At 32.6% G+C, this 17,881-nt stretch overlaps 1 protein-coding gene across 1 annotated transcript in view; it reads left to right on the plus strand.

Moving 5' to 3' along the window:
* LOC135121166 (MOXD1 homolog 2) overlaps window positions 1-17,881 on the plus strand; it is a 118,102-nt gene that overhangs the window by 61,296 nt on the left and 38,925 nt on the right. The window contains exon 3 of the mRNA XM_064045476.1: window positions 13,677-13,841. Coding sequence (XP_063901546.1) covers window positions 13,677-13,841 — 165 coding nt within the window. The remainder of the gene's footprint in view (window positions 1-13,676; window positions 13,842-17,881) is intronic.

Consider the following 17,881-nt stretch of genomic DNA (forward strand, 5'->3'; position numbering starts at 1 on the left):
GGATTTAATTTTTACGAAAATTATGGTGGTAGTACTGTTGTTCTTCATTGAAGTCCGTTATACATTACATTATTAGTATAATAAAATAAATGCTTGAAACAGAACATAAATACAATTTTTATTATCCACATTTATTACCGAAATGGAATCAGTCAAGCAAAGAGTGAATGGCCTTACTCTCTAATATGGATAGGAGAACTATATACCGCCCGTTTCACCTAAGGCTTTGAGTGCTTATCTCTCATTTATATTTCGGCCGATTTTTTTCAAATTTTGTATTTACGTTTATTGAAGGATTCAGATTCCGTTTTATGTCAAAAATTTATTGCTTGTTGTAACTTTTAACTTTAAATCTATTATTTCACGTGAGGTAGTTGAAAATTTTGAAGAAAATCTGTTATTACGTTGAAATAAAGTATTCCGGGGAAAAGTTTATTCTTCTTACCGCTTACCATACCACATTTGGTGCCATAAATCGATGAGTCATATTAATAAAGAGTAGTATATGCTTATGCTGTTGATTTATAAATAAATACTACTAAATAAATATAAGCATTTACTCATTGCAACTACAAAAACAGTAACATTTGCAGTAAGTTTTTAGGAGTATATTAATAAAAGTAAGCATTTACTTATAGCGTTCAGTCTACTCTTGGTCATGCTAATCAAAGGTTCTATAATACCAACAACTGCAAAACATCATTAAAACATGTTCGTTGGAGTTCGAGCGCCAAGAATACCTGTATAAACTGAGACGCGAAAATCCATCCGATCAAGAATTTATACAAATATATTGATTTGCCGCACCAAATATGGAATGGTTAGAGGAACATTTTCTAGAGGACAATGGTGAAACTCTTGGTGACACATTACGTTCAGTGACCAGAATGAACTTTTTTTTAAGGTATATTTAAACACAAAGTGCAGTTGGGCATTTTATACTGTTCTGGATCGAAAAGTGCTCGTTGTTGTGTTCATATTTTTATAATTCGAGTACGTATCCTCAGAATTTTGTTTTAGTACGTTAATGGAGATTTTTTTTTGGACTGCAGATAGAAGGAAGCTTGCGAAAAGGTTATATATAATATCCATATGTTGTTTCACAAAATTGAGTGTACATTCTAATTCGGTATCTTTAATTGTAACATCCAAGTCAAAAGCATTGCTCTCCAATTCCGACATCTTTTTTAATGCTGACGTATGAATCTACGACTGCAGAAACTAAACTTTAACAAGACGTAAATTTTGTACGCATGTTGTAAATCCCTCCACACCCCTATCAAACTGAACCGATGCACATTAGTTTATCTAAGAACTGTACATGCTAGTGTTACTCTTAAAGCATCTACTTATAAGTATTAGCATTTGGTTATTAATGCCGATTGTAATGTATGTACTTCTGGCATGTTCTAATGATAAAAAGTAGATGCTTATACTTGTAAGAACCTACTTAATATTATAATTAGTTTTATTAATATGTATTAATTGATACATTTGTATAATTCACGATCGGATCGATTTTCCCTTTTCGGTTTATATTCTTTGGGTACTCGAATTCCCAACAGACATGTTTTTATGATGATTTGCAGTTGTTAATACCTTAGAATGTTTGATTAGCATGACCAACAGTAGACTGATAAATTTGGAAGTACATATATACTGATTGCTATAAATATATGCTTACTTTTATTAATATACTCCTAAGGACATACTTCAATGGTACTAGTGTTTTTGTATTTACAATAAGTAATTGCTTATACTGAAAAGTAAGTACGAGTTGCATTAGCATATCCTTGAATTTTATTAATAAGTACAGTACATATATAAAGTATCTGTAAATGATTCAGAAATTGCCATACTTCTGTAAAAAAACGAAATTTTCCCCTCTCTTTGAAATTAATCACGATTAACAGAAGTGACAGATTTTTAACAACTGCAGTTTTTTTAATTCTCACTTTTATAGTCGTGTAGCCGTATTCTGTCATGTCCTCTTCTGCCCTTTGCACATTTTTGTTAACTCCATTTCTGCATTGCTCAACATGTATTTATAAAACAGTCTCTTTGAAGAGCAATTTGTTTAGTGAAGTATTTTACGGACAAAGTGTATTGTAGAAATTACCGATGGTTTATTTTTATGTTTTCTTCTGGTTTTAGTTATCGAAGTTCTATTGATAGGCATCTGTTGATTAATTTAGAGCTGAAAAGGTAACTGCAGCTATTGCATGAACCAGTTTTAACAATAAAAAAATATATTCATTCATTTGGACAAATTATTGACAACAATTATGTATCTACTCTTAGGAGCAAAACACCTTCATCATTATGTCCTACTATCGAAATGGTACGGTTCAAGATCGAGCGTGGGCATATTCAGTTAGTGCCTGTAAAAACGAGTACTTGGTAAAATTTGCAAATGAAAATGTTACTGAACAGGAATTAATTCAGCACATCAGAGACGTGGTTGGTTGATTGATTTACAGGAAATGGAAGTGTGAATAAAGGCAAATCACTAAGTCACTTTCAATATTTTTTGTGACTAATTAAAATTTTTATTGTATTTAAGAACATCATTTTTACAAGCGACAAAATTCTTTAATCTAAAATGATTTTTTCCAACGAGTACTGGGTATATGAATCATTGACAGACACTCTGCATAAGTATATACTACTTTATTAACATACCCCATAGTAGCGCTTCTCGACGTATGTGTTTCGTTTCTTAAACCAGAGCCATGCATTTTTAGTCGATGATATTCCCAGCACTTTACTCCAGTAGCGCGCAATATTGTTCGCTTCGTTTATTGCTGCATTTTCCGTCATGGTAATCGCTGCATGACGCTGGACTTGCAATGATAATGAGGAGTGGGAGAACTTTTCGAGCGCCCCAACTAATTTGCATGGCTCTACTTATATCTATAAGAGCAATTGGTGTCTTCTACATATTTATAACAAAGGGCGCTGACGTTTTGTTTTTTTTAATTTCATAATTCTTTAAATCATCCATCAATGAATTGAAGAATACCTATAGCATAATTTCATCTTTTTTGAGGCTTCTTTTAATGAAAAAATTTCAACTTTGCTTCTAACCTCAAACTCTCAAATGTCAGTGTTCAGCATTTACCGCCTGTCACTGTTTAGTTGTGTGCTTTAATTTTTCTCTGCGCTTTGTTTAAATATTTTGCTTCTCCGGTATATACTTATTTATGTATACATTCTTTGCGCAATCCTTTTTTGCCAGGTACAAGGCAAAAAGGTTTCATAATCTTTCTCGAACAATTTTGTTCTAAGTATCTGTGTTTATAAATCAATGCGCAATGGAAATTAATCAATTGCTGTCTCTTTAAAACACAGTACTTACTACTTTTTTTGCTTGTGATTTTGATTACACTGTCGAAATAGACCTTCTAAACATTGGACTTTTCGAAAGAATTTTGTACAGTGTATATTGTTAACAGTTGGTTATTTGTAAATATAAATTAGCAAAAAGATTGTTGGTATTTTTCAATGTTAAGAATAATTGCATTTTCCTCACTGTCAAGTTTCGAAAGTAGTGGTGACAGTTATATGCGACTAGTCCTGACAGCTTTAGTATGAGTATTAAACTTTTTACTGTATTAAAGGTCATTTATGAAAAAAATAAATTTCCTTCATTACCACGCATCAATTTATTTTTTTGTAATACCGATTTGCATCGAAACACTAGAATTCTTTTTAAATTAAATTTTACCTAATATAGAAGTATGTAGTTAGAATGCGTAAAGATTGTCTGATCTGATTTAATGAATTAACAGTAAATTGTAAAAAGAAGTTATAATTAATGATGTACGTACGTACAAGAGTCCTCGTCTTTGGTTTGATTAATTGTTGCTGCAGGGCAATGCCGTAAGGTTATTATTAACACGGAATTATGTAGGTGAGCGTGCATTGCTCATCGCATATTTTATCTCATTTTCTGAGTGTACCAAGTTAATGACACTTGACAATAAACATGTCTACATTTATTGCGCGTATTAACAAAGCAATAAAACCGATGTTCTTGAATTTCAAAATAGGCTAATTAAGAATCAAGTGGTGGCGTAAAATATTCGTTAATCGGATATAAAATTTTGTTAGTGAACGCTAATGAGTTCGTTTGGGCCTTGCAATGACTCGTTCGCCTATGCCAAAGCCCCAAATTTGAATAAAGAAGCCATTGGCACCTCGTGCATTTAGTGAGTGAAACTATGAGTGGAAAGATATGAGGCGTCGATAACGGTATAATTTATATCATTTCCTAAGCTACCTGTTATTTGGCGACTGGTAAACATCTAATAGGCATTTATACGGAATTTAATTAAAGTTTTTTAGTGGAAAAATAATCAATTAGAAAAACCTGTTTGGTTGTAACCTGCCTTAACTACCTGGCGGGTTTTTGTTAAAAATTGTGGTCGGTGGCAAAGATTCCCACAGAAAGATAGCGCTTAAATTATTATCATTTGCGTCGAAACGCAATATAATTATTTAAATTATTACCACAGATAAATTGTTATAATTTAATGCAGTGACAAAACGAATTCGGTGTTGAAATATCATTTAAATAAGTGCGCTCATCAAACTTAATAAATTCTAATCAAGTCGTAAAATTCTATTGGTTCACTTGCCGTTGGAGGTTTTCATTATTTAAAACCACTCCAGAGCAGAACTAACGAGGAACAGCGTTAATAAGCAATAATGAAAGTTTCATTATGGATGGACTTGGGCTGCCGTACTTTTTCTTCAGTGGTTGGCTCCACTGTACCGACTTTGTAAACTACTTTGCTTTGAACATTTCCCGTAGGACTTACAATGTGTTGGCTAAACCGCCAATCTCGCACGTAAGACTCGACGTACATACATATATTCCAGAAAACGAACAAACTTGACTTTCAAATCAAAGTAAACACTAAAAATTAGTCTCTGCTTTCTGGTATATCGTCCCATTTACCATTGGGCAATGAATTTAAAAGTTTTATTTGAGTAATCAAAAATGCACTAATAAAATTGCATACAGGGTAGCTACTAGCTAATAAGTATGGAAGCAGTTGAATATTGCGAGAACGGTTTATCACAACTGATTAAAATTTGGTACACAAGTAAAAGTATTTGAACACTATCCTTTGAAATATTATTCAAATTTCCAATAACATTTGTTTTGTAAATACAAGTCCAAATTGTTTTTTTTTAAATAGCAGGTATCAAATTTAATAAACCTAGAGCATTTACTATTCTAAATGAGGATATGAACTATATTGATTTAATCAAAAAATACAAAAATTTGACACCGAAATTGGTCCAAAATGAAAGACTTTTTTGTACTACAGTTATGCGAGATGAACAGGTAATCCAACAGGAATAAATACTTTTGGTAATATGCCTAAAAAAATTGCTTAATATTTTAAAAGACACGGGGACTGGAAATGCGGGACGTATCCGAGCTGCGCCCGCCATCTGAGTTTTCGAACTCAAAAAGTCCGAATTGCGCACTTTTTGCTGTAAGTGAATGTTCCGAGTTGCGCCCGCTGCCTGAAATTTTATCATACCTACCCCGATGAAGTACGTAAAATTTTGTTGGAGGGGTTTTTTCATCATTTCTAAGTATGGGTGTTTTTCTTCATTAAAGAAAACCAAATTTTTATAAAAAAAAATAAATTCCTTTAATACTTCGAGAAAGTAAAAATATTAGGATGATAAGAACTAAATGAATCATTAATTAATTATATTTGAACAGCCCATTAGCATCGCTGGTGTGTAGATAGATAGCTAAATAGATGCGAGAATTTACAATCAGATTGAGGAAAATTTGAGTCTATAAGACATAGCAGGTTAACACAATTTACCTACTACTTAATGGAACTGAATATGTTCTACACGTACATTTTAGATGTATATTTTAGGTAGGTATAGAGTTATACATATCACTTTAAGAATGCCACCTCAATAAAACTACGCATTCATATATTTTTTTGTTGTCATTTCTATGCTCATTTATATCTACGTAATATAAATATCTCATACTGAAGTCACATAACCCTGGATTTTCCAGTAGAGAGTAATTTTTACCTGTGTTAATAGGGTCTAAGAATGCGACAAAGCTGCATTCAAGTAGTGAGCACAATTCGGATATTTTCCGAACGATAAAAGGGCGCAACTCCTTATCTTTTTCAGGTCATGTGCGCAATTCGGACTCTCCCGAAAAGCGATGCAGTTTGTGAGGCAGATTCGATAGAGAACAAAATAAAAATTGCCCGTGCTTTTAGATCCACTACAACTGGTGCTAACTGTGCTACCAGCGGTATTTTGCCTCCACCTCCACTAGTACCAGGGGCTTCTAGTTATTAATACTATCAAATGTATAAATCGACCAATTTGTATTTCTATTACTGAGTCTGCTGCTACTGCTGCTAAAACAACTTCATCCCCTGAAAAAACAGTTCCTGGAAATACAAATTGTACTTTTCATTTAACCAGTAATACAGAATAAATATTGCATAGACGGGTGTTTACTTAAGTTGTCATGACGCCTTTATAGTATGTACAGCATTACGGGACGATTTCCAACATTGTGACACGGTCTGCCGGAATCGGCTTACTTATGAACGATTTTGACATCTACGGTTACTGAATTGTAATGCTAGTCGACGACAAAAAATATTATTCATCAGTGCAGATTTTTATTTTTTGTATGTTGATAAGAACAAGTACTTTGTAATAATACCTATATAGTTAATAAAGCACGCTTATCTGAGCAGAAATTAATGTATTTTAATAAAATTGATTAAAGTAAATTAGGTGTCTATTTGCAGAATGTCATAACGTATATATTATAAATATTACTGGGCGTTTTTATAATTATTTTATGTTTAATTAATTGTATTTTTCTTTAAAACTGTAACGACGTGTTTATTGTTAATAAAGTCATTTCGTTATCTTTAACGGTTTACTGCTTGAAATTTCACTCAATTCGAAATAATACGTCCCTGCGTTTTTACCTACACGGGACCGAAGCGCACAACCACCGTCAGTTATGAAAATACAGCCGTATTCTTCTCTAATGACGGTTGCAACGAGTCAACCAACCTATTGCTGTCATGAAACTATTAGGATACAAATGAAATGAATATGATGCAGTCGGCCAGTATCTGTGTAAAACGCAATAGTCCAGTGAGTTTGTTTAAACTTAGAAAAGTAATAATTACGAAAAATTAAATGTTGTGAACACAATAAATCGAATTTGTAAAGAAAACAAGTTAGTGTGCATTGCAGCCTTAAACGCTGTCCAACACCAACTTACTACTAGAAAGGTATATTTTCAGCCGCGCTGTGTATATCACCATGCATAGAAAATTGCGTAAATTATAAACAAAAGTAATTCTAAAAAAGAAGCTAAATAATGTTTGAAAAACGAAATAAGAGGCATTGAAAAAACATTTTTCGTTTAAATCATTTTAACAACTGAGATATTAGTATTGAAATTGTTGAACCATTTGCTACTAGAAGTAAATATATTCGCATATAATTTGTAACTAAGCGTTTTAGTCGGATGGTTATACGCAAGATAACGTTAAGCCGTTATGGCACCGATAATACTGTAGCAGCTTAAAGTTGGTATTATGCACTGAAGAAGACAAACCGTCTTGTGTGAATGTGATTTTGCATTTATTATTAAGAATGTAATTTATTATTTACAAATTTCATTTCTAAATCCGGGCTAAATAAATTTACAATTTTTTGAGTGTTTAGACAAATCATCAATCTACAAAATACTTAAACTAAGTATTTGAAATAAAGTATATTTAATAAAGGCTGAAGACTCCATTACGAAATTATAAATGTTAATTTTTACTTACTTTACCGAGTACAGGACAACGTAATGCCAACTCTGTCAGATATTTCAAAAGTAACTTCGCGCCTTATTTGATTATTTAGTAAGCTTGAATTCAGTTTTTATAAGTTTCGATGTAGCTATATTTAGGATATGTCTTCATCGCAAAAAAATGATATTCTAGACAGAAATTTTACATCGACGATGTGTTAATTATTCAGGTGTATGTAATTCCATCCGATGAAAAAACGGTCGTAATCTTCCCACAGAGATGGATAGATCTCGATAACAGTTCTAAAATTCTAACAACAGTTTTCTAGCCCGGTGGTAATCGAGACAAGTCGTCCTAATCAACTCATTTGAGTCGAACATTCTAGGTGGCCGTAAACTCCAGTGTCAATTATTTCTCTGCAACTTTCTGTGAACAAAGCCGGTGCCAAGGAGACAGTAAATGAAGGACTGAGAGGTTGGATGGTCATGGACCCCACACGCTAAGAGATCTTGCATAGATACGAATACATAATCTAGGCATGTTTAAAATATTCCAACTTAAATTCAATAATAATTAAACCCAAGTTATATGTGCAAAAAAATGTTCAAAGATTATTTCGATAGCACTTCCTCGCCCATAAAATAGAGTACATCAAATCAAGCTGTTTCGAAAAATTGGAAGATTTCATTTTGCGAGTTTTATTTTTTATAACAACCCTTATAAAAATTTTAAAAAATTTTGTGGTGACGCCATGACCATTTTTGAAAGGATATGTATATTAATTTGGATAGATGCAGTATAATACTAATAATAACAGTACTATATTCCCAAATTATAGGGAAAATGGAATAAGTCGTTCTTGATTTAATCAATTCAATAAATTGCCTCATAATCTTTTGTAATCACCCTGTATAAATAATTCTAAAAACTATGAGTGCATTGTTAAACCACAAGTATAGAGTTATAATATTTTGCATATTTCAGAGAGGATTTATCGCCAAAATTTTGAGATGACGTCATTAATTTTTTGGTAGGGAGTAAACGATTAAATTTTGATTAATGATTCACCATGATTACAATAACCCTAAGACGTTTGCAAGTTTTCAAAGCAGTGAGTTTTGCGCTTTCAAAGTTAAATTGCAAAATGTTATACAGTTTTCATTTTTTTTTTCCAAACATATGAATGTTTAGGGTTAAAACTCAACACGGATCCATCATATACCACAAGTGCAGGAGTATCTGATTTTACAAAAATAAAAACAAATTTACAATCACAAATTTGGGAGATGACGTCATCAAATTGTTAGTGGGGACGATTAGAGGAATTTTAGTTAGCGTTTTATCATCTACATGTTAATATGTATTAACAAAATTTGACAACAATTGGTCCAGTAGTTTTGGAGATTATCTGTCCAATAAAAATCCGGACAGACAGCAGACAGATCTACTTTGTCGAGATTTCACCCTAGACATCCAAATTTTTGGAAAAAAATCTAAATTGTATAACAACAATTTGCAATTTAACTTTGAAACCGCAAAACCAGGTGTTCTAAAATTTCGCTTTACGGTTATCGTAATCATGGTAAATCGATAATAAATGTATTCGTTTATACCCTTCCAAAAAATTTACATAGGTATATCGTCTCAAAATTTTGCCGAATCTTCTGAAATATGAAAAATATTACAACTCGATGCTTTTAGTGTATCACCGGACTCAAAAACTCATTTCAAACATACGCTTCTTTACATTTACTATAGCATTACATAGGTACTTATAAGGGTTCTCATAAAAAGAATAAACGTCTCGTAATCAAATTTTATAATTTTTCGAACAAGCTGGATTTGTTGTATTGTACTTCAGGGGCGAGGAAACTTCTGTGGAAATAATTTTCGACCAATTTTTTCTGTTACTATAGCAATATAGCTTATCGAGATCATCCCTGTGTACAAATACTAAATTAAAATTATGTGTTATTATTAAAAATGTTCTTTATTATAACTTATGACTGCTTGTCTGCTTGTGACATAACAGTATGTAAAGAGATGCTTCTTAATCCCCTAACAGATGTTGCACGGCTCTTTTGCTTAATCACGCTGAAAAATGACATTTTTCATGCAATAACTTAAAGGCTTAAAGCGTATCGCCAAAGTACATTTTCTCTCTACGTATATGCAGCAAATAAAGAATTTATAAGGCTGTTAAATCTAGTCTAGAATAAAATCCTGAAATAATTAAATTTCCGGAAAAGATATTGTTCTTTAAAGATTTAAATCAGACAAAGATAAACATGCTACATTTCTTACCCGTTTTCGCTGTTCCTGTAATTTGTTGTGACCCTACGTTTTTAGAGATCCGACCTGATTGCAAGAGTTTGTGAGATGTAGTAATTAAATGGTTCTTGTTCGTTTCTATAAAGCGTGAGCGAGACGAGGCTTTGCTTTCTTATTTGCACTCATGGCTCTTTTATCGACGAGTTCTAAAATTGAGAGTGATGTTACATGGTTTTACACCCTTCTTCGCCAGTGGATGAATCAGTATAATTTTAGAGACATTTATCCCATGTTTTGCGTTGAGAATCTTTGATGTCAGTCACATTTTTTAAATTTCAAATATTTTTAAACAGATATTCGTGATGTAAAGAATGTATCTGAGAATTCGTTATTAAACCTGCTAAATTGGTAAACGTAGTTTAGTCAAGGGGAAATTGTTTTTGTGAAAAACAAGCAAGGGCACACGGTCAAACGATTTTACGTGAAACCGCTACGCTGCACGCTCGAGATCATTGTTTCAAAGGAAACTTCTTGTGGGAGGTCTGTGGTCATATTTCAGTGTTCAATTATGTAAGAAGTTTCAGCTGTGTGGCAACCTTATTGACAATTACCGGCAAAAACTATGTAGAACCCTATGCGTAGAAAGAAGTAATAAAGTGGGTAACAACTAGAACAATCTTTAACAGTAACTCTTATAAATAATAACGTACTAATTTTTTAAACTGAATTTATTGCTCAAGATTTTTTTTGCCAATTAATAAAACTTGTAAAAACTTTTATAAATTACTATAAAAAGGCAAAGTTGAACTGTCGATAGTTTTAACATTAATGACGACATTAGTAATTGAAGGATTCTGCAAATAGAGAAAAAACTTATAAGTACTTATTATTCAAGGTTTCAAGTGCTAGTATAGGTTGATAATGCTTCCTACGATAAAATGATAAATAGTAGTCATTTGATAATAATTGTTCGAGACTACTGCCATGTGTAGAAGGTGCTTATAATTGTTGTAGTTTTCATCATTTTGCCAGCCAGAGTTCTTTCACGAAACCGACTTACCCTTCGTGTACTGAGACACAGAAAGTAGATCACTGTAAAAGCGAGAAATTGGGTATGTTGTTTAAATAAACTATACTGTGTGAAATTTCTCATAGTCTGTCAAACTATCTGTTAATCATGCGACTTGGGATTTGAAACGATGTTAGGCGTATGTACCATAGAGCACTTTCTGACCTTCAACATATTTTCCGTTTACAACTTGCCAACTACTCATCGCTTAAAGTCATTTCATAGTCTCTACTACATATGTATTACTAATGTGACTCTTATCATCCGTCTTTGGAATTTAATTGTTCATTTTCGAGAATGAGATTGGTAGATCAGAGATCATTTTATTCTGACTATATTTCAGATTAGAGTTGGCCATGGAAATATTTGTCATGTCTTTGATTAAACTGTAAAAAGTAATGTATAACCTGGTCATGACCAACTCTAATCACTTGTTACAATTTTTAAGAAAAGCAGATTAAGTTATGTTATACCTATTGATTTCAATTTATTTCACTATTTCACTGTTATATCTCGATTTAAATTTTTTTAAGGATATTAGATCGAAAATGATGCCGCAAATCAATTGTACAAAAATTTAGATGCGGTTTGTACAAATTGTGTATCCAATCTGGTGTGTAGTAAATTATTCAAATGCTCAAGTGAAAAACTAGTGGAATATGACTATTATAACTTTAATTACCTAATCTTAAAAAATTCTGGAACTTTTATGAACAAAATATAATCAGTTGTTGATTCCATCTGTTATGTTTACGATATTAATAGATGATAAATCCGTGAAACATCCAGTACAAATTGTTATCTGCTTTGTTGACTTTTAAGAAAATATTCACTTTTCCATCCAAACCTAGTCTGCACGGTGACGAACTTGCCTCCATTACACGTATATATATTAATATTTTGCACATATTTTAATTTACTATAGGAAGTAAATTAGTAGAAACTTAATAACGGGTTCTGTTCATTTTTATTTCTGTTGAAAGTCTGTGTCAAAAATTTGAGTTTTATTCCCGAGCTTAAGCCAAGGAAATACTGTAATCGAGTCCATCGGGCAACTTGCCATCTTCATGTTTTCTCGGGGAATATCTCTCTAATGAGGACAAATCGATGCTTATCCATGTAACACTAAGGACAACAGTTCTGTGCTCCTAAAATTTTGGAAGAATTACACAAGCCGTTTTTGATTTTATAAGTATATTATTTTGCATGCATTAAGTGCGATTTACTTTGACAAATTTTTGCCTTATAAAATCGCCAACAGCAAAACGGCAAAACTATTTTTTCGCCGTCAAAGAAGTATGAACTATAGACGTGAAATTAGAATTTCGTCAAATGAATCCTGTGACAATACTTCACGTGATTACGATGGAGAACTTCAAAACTGTAGTTAGCTGAAGTATATACCTTCATATTTCCACTTTGTTCTCGAGGTGGTGATAACATTTGAAACTTAGTCATATCACCTTTGGTGGAAAAATATATATGTACTACTTACTTCGTAGGTCCCTTTTTAATTTCTAGTGGGTATTTTGCTACAATGCAAAATTTATTGTTTAAAAAAATCCAGTTGCAGAAATAACAATTCATCACGAACTATGCCCATATTTATTTCTAGTATTTTGTGTGTGCATACTACATATATTGAATTCCATTAGGTATATATACTAGCCATAACAAATTGCTGACCCTTTGCATGTTTTTTACGTGATTTGAAGTATAAAAATATTTGGATGACAAAATTCCAGGTTATGGTAAGCATTTAATATAGATGTCAGAGGTCGAAAAGAAAGCATTTTAGTTGTCAAACATCTTGTCAGAAGATAATGCGTTTTTAATCTTAGTGTTTGAACGTGGGTTGTTCATCTTTACTCGTAGAATTAATTAGCGCTTTGTAACGTTCTCCATATGGTGCAGAATGATTAGGGTTTTTGCTAGCCGCAGTTGGCACACTTCACAGTAACAAGTATTTAAGCTGTCGGCTTTTATTACCCTTCGTTCTCATAAACAACGCCCTTTTCTCATCCAAAATGAAATCTCATAATTTGGTGAAAACGTAATTAGGACGTACTTTCGCATTTAAACATACAAATATGCAATTAAAATTTAAGAAAAATCGAATGTGAATTGGAATTGAAATATTGTAATAAGAAAATCTTCTCAAACTGGGGACAGTATTTTAAGTTCCGATAATCATTTGAAAATAAATGAACTTGCTCCTCTATAGTCAAGTTGACGCATAGAATGTTAAATACCCCTTGTCGAATTGACGTTGCAAAAACTTAACATCAGAACTATTGGATACGCGCCATAAAATAGCTGGTGGTAGCCAATTTGCAGTTTTAGTCGTTGAACAGAATGGAAAAGAAAAACAAAATAGTCGGATCGCACCAGTAATGAAGGAGAGCCTTTATTACTTTTTCCGATTTTCTTTGCGTTTCCGCAGCATAGAGTTTTCTAGATCCCAGTTATCAATTTTTCTTTCTAATATCTTCTTATTGTTACAGGACCGCCATGTTAAGGATTCTACCGGAAGTTCACTGGATAGAGAACCGGAAGTGGATCCGAGCCAGGATTATCAACTTCTTCTGGGTTATGAAAACAACACACACACTGTGTTGCGATTTAGAAGGAAGCTTGATACTTGCGACCATCATGACATTCCTATTACGGTAAATCCATCTTAATCTTCACGAAATTTATTCCTCTCAAATTGCTATCCTTATTTTTCTCATCACCACATTTCGTTGTGCAGACTTTTTCATTTGTTGGAAATTCAATTAAGGCTTTTACAGTTTATGGACAGAAAGGCAGCACCTATTTTTAACATCTAAAGTAAAATATGAATAAAATAAAACTAGCACGTTAATAGGAACAGTTTATGAGTTGACTGTACATTAGGTAACAAGTGTTACTGAATTGTGTTGAATTCTGGAAATGAATGTTTTAACGAAAGATTCGTTTCATCCGAAAATTGAACAATATTTTAGGCAGTTATTCAAAATTCCTATCGCCAGGAGACTAAAATTTAAAGTCACATAATTGAACGCTGACAAGAGAACCTTCGCGCCTATTCAACAAAGTTGTTTTAATCCACTGTATCATTGCATTAGTTAAGGTGACACCTCTACTAACTTCCCGAAATAAAACTTCAACAATGACTCGAACTTTCTAATGGCAGCATGATGTATTGCTTGAAGCATACACATTGTTTCGTCTACCCATTAACGCAAATAAGGATATTACGAAATGAGATTCTAATGTAACTGTATTTTTTAATTTTAAATGCGAAAACGAAGTATGCACGCAGGAAAACATGCTTAAGAATTCGTATTTATAGATTTTTTACTTCCCCGGCGTAAGCTAGGAATTATTGCAATCGAGTCCATAGGACGACTGGTTACTGTTATATTTCTCGATGTGTCATGACCCCTAGAGTACAAAAAAATCGGCCTCCCGTTTCCGCCCATCTGACTGTCTGTCTGGCTGGCTGTCCGTCGTTTGGGTCAAGTATTATTAGACAGATAATAATCTCCGAAACTACCGCACCGATTCTTGTCAAATTTTATATGCCATTATGAATATCATGTAGACGGTAAAAGACTAACGAAACTTTTTCTAATCATCCCTACCAACATTGTGATGATATCACCTCAAAACTTCCAGATTTTTGTAAAAAAAATCAAAATTATTTAATAACATTTTGCAATTTATTTTTGAATCTCCAAAACCGGATGCTTTGAAATCTCGCAGATGTTTTGAAGTAATCATAAGCAAGGTAAATTTTTAATTAAAATGTATGTGCTTATCCTCCCCAAAAAAATTACGTCACCACAAAATTTTGCCGATTAAATCTTATCTAAGATATACAAAATATTATGAGTCGGTGATTGTGATTTATCATTGTATTCATATTTTTTAAATTTACTATACAGATGACTCAAAAAAATTAATAAATGACTTAATGTATTTTATTGATTAAATCAGAAACTGTAAAATCAAATACTTTAAAATCTTGCAGATATTTTAAAGTTATCATAAGCATGGTAATTTTTTTTTAATTAAAATATATTTGCTTATCCCCCCACTCAAAAAAATTTATGACGTCACCTCAAAATTTTCCCCAATAAATCCTATCTAAAATGTGCAAAATATGATAAGTCTACACTTGTGATTTATCATTGCATTCATAATTTGTTGAGTTGCTTATGCAGGATGACTCAAAAAAATGAATGAATGGGTAAACGTATTTTATTCAATAAATCAGGAACTGCAAAACCACATACTTTGAAATCTTCTAAACGTTTTAAGGTTATCGTAATCATGGTGAGTCGTTAATCAAAATGTATTCATTTGTTCGTTCCCAAAAAATTCATGACATCTCAAAATCTTGTCGAATAAATCCTCTTGGAATTATGGAAAATATTTATCATCCTATGCTTGTGATTTATCACTACAATTCATATTTTTAATTCCTGAGCGTATGCTTCTAGTTTTTAACCCATCCAGATTTATGGAAGAAAAAATCAAAATTGTATAACAACGCTTTATAATAATTTAATCATCTTACAATTCTGCCGCATAAATGTACTTTTATCAAATAACATACCCCTGCATGTGGGCTTTATGAACCCGTTTTGAATTTTTACCCTATACACACAGATCTTTCGAAAAAAATCATAATACATTTTGCAATTTAATGTTGAAACTGCAAAAGCGAATGCTTTAAATCTTGCATACGTTTTACTTAGACACGGTAACCAAATAAAAATTTCAAACAGAAATAAGGTTATTTGAAGTGGTATTTTAATTGTTTTCTTTTTCCTGTGTTTTTGTGAAAATGGAAAACGACAGTGATTAATTATTTTGTTAATTATTTTTGGGATACCGGTAAACCGGTCACTGGTACGATAAGTGGATGATATGTAGCCCATCTGAAATTAGGGAAGCGATTGAGCTGATACTTTAAATTTGTTGCCTGAAAAATGCAAGAAAAACTATGGAGCCGCTTACAATAGATTTATGGACTGGAGAACTCAAAAAACAACAATGCCTTTTCGTAAAATAATATATTGGCGTATTTTATTGATTTGTTAAAAATATACAGTTCTTCTTCGCTGTGGAATACGCGCTCAATGTTAAGGGCAACATTAAATATCCATCAGGACGTAAACGTAGAAAATTATAAAACGCTCGATTCCTTTCTAAAAAAACATCAAATGGTTACAAATCGTAGAAAACTGTAGTCTTCACAGCGGAAGAAATACGAAAACTCATTGACAAAGCTCCTTATGCCTGGGCACTAAGGTAGCAACTTTAAAAATTAATAATTAGCTAATAACATTTTTCATTTTGAAGATTGTCCTAATATGGGCGTTTATGGGTGATTGTCGTTCCATTGAACTTGATCCAATGAAAACAGATTATGTTCATGACAATCGAACAGAATTTCTTATTGATATTCCATAAACAAAAAGTAAAGTAACACGCCAGTTTTCAATTATTAGTTCATTTCATGGTATTGTCTTAAAAAGTGCATTTCGTTAAGGCTGTCAAAAGTAGCTACAAATTAATTTTCTTTTAAATTTCCAAAAACACAAATGCATCGTACAAATAATAATTGGAATTAATAAATTTGCACAAACAAATAGTCACTTATTTAAATTTACCAAATCCTGAAAAATATACGGGCCATTGCGTGCGAAGATCTTCAGCTACAATATTTACCCATGGAGGAGCAAATATCATGGATTTAAAAATGCATGGGATGGGGATGGAGATCCAGCGCCGGGGCTGAAGCCTGTGTTAAAAGTTCATTAACAAATAAAATAAATGGCACCACAAATATTCTACACCAATTAGAACCAGATTGTTCTTCAGGTAAAACGCGATCGGAAGAATCAAGACCCATTTCCGAAGCCGAAATATCGAATGTTTCAAATTTAAAAGTGAATAGAGTCGAAATCTTTTGAAAACAGCACACCATTAAAGTTGCGCAGACAACCAATTCTGGTTCGGGCAAGTCCACTTTTAAATTTGAGGGGTGCTTTCGGCTGTCACAGTCAGCTGTTTTTCAGTGGTATAGCTGCCGGTGCTGTTTTCGATTTCGTCCGTGTACCGTGTTTTATTATTATTCTATTTTTCCGGTCTATAAAGTCAATCCTTTTCAGGTGAAGTATATAATTACTGGAATATTTTTTTTACAATTTTCACCATTTACGTCCACAACAATATTTTTCATTGTCGCGACGCCACTGGTCGATTTTCTCCGCGCAGCTTTCGATGACTCAACGTGCTGTTTGCAAAAGATTCCTACTATAGTAATGTTAATAATCTTCCATTTGCATCACTATCACTAACTGGAACCTCACAGTCAATTTTGGAAAATAAAAAGTAAATTATTACACTCGGATGAATTGCAACACTCGCTTCGCTCGTGCTGGGAACTCTTCATCCTCGTGTAATAATAGCCTTTATTATATGCTCGTTAAAGAATATACTATTAGATACCAAAATCTGGTTTAGAATCATAACAAAATTGCAAAATAATCCGTTATACAGGGTGTTTGGAAAATGACGGATGAACTCTCCGCCAGGCACTTAACAGTCAATTGGTGAGTCTGGAAAAAATAGTAAAAAAAACTTTCCCACATTTTGGTGGAGTTACAATGAATTCTTTTGCTACGTTTAACAACTACGTGACACATTCATT

The sequence above is a fragment of the Zophobas morio genome, unplaced genomic scaffold (assembly GCF_036711695.1).
Source record: "Zophobas morio isolate AGI-343-1 ecotype UQ-CSIRO unplaced genomic scaffold, CSIRO_AGI_Zmor_V1 ptg000005l, whole genome shotgun sequence".
In the NCBI taxonomy this organism is placed as follows: domain Eukaryota; kingdom Metazoa; phylum Arthropoda; class Insecta; order Coleoptera; family Tenebrionidae; genus Zophobas; species Zophobas morio.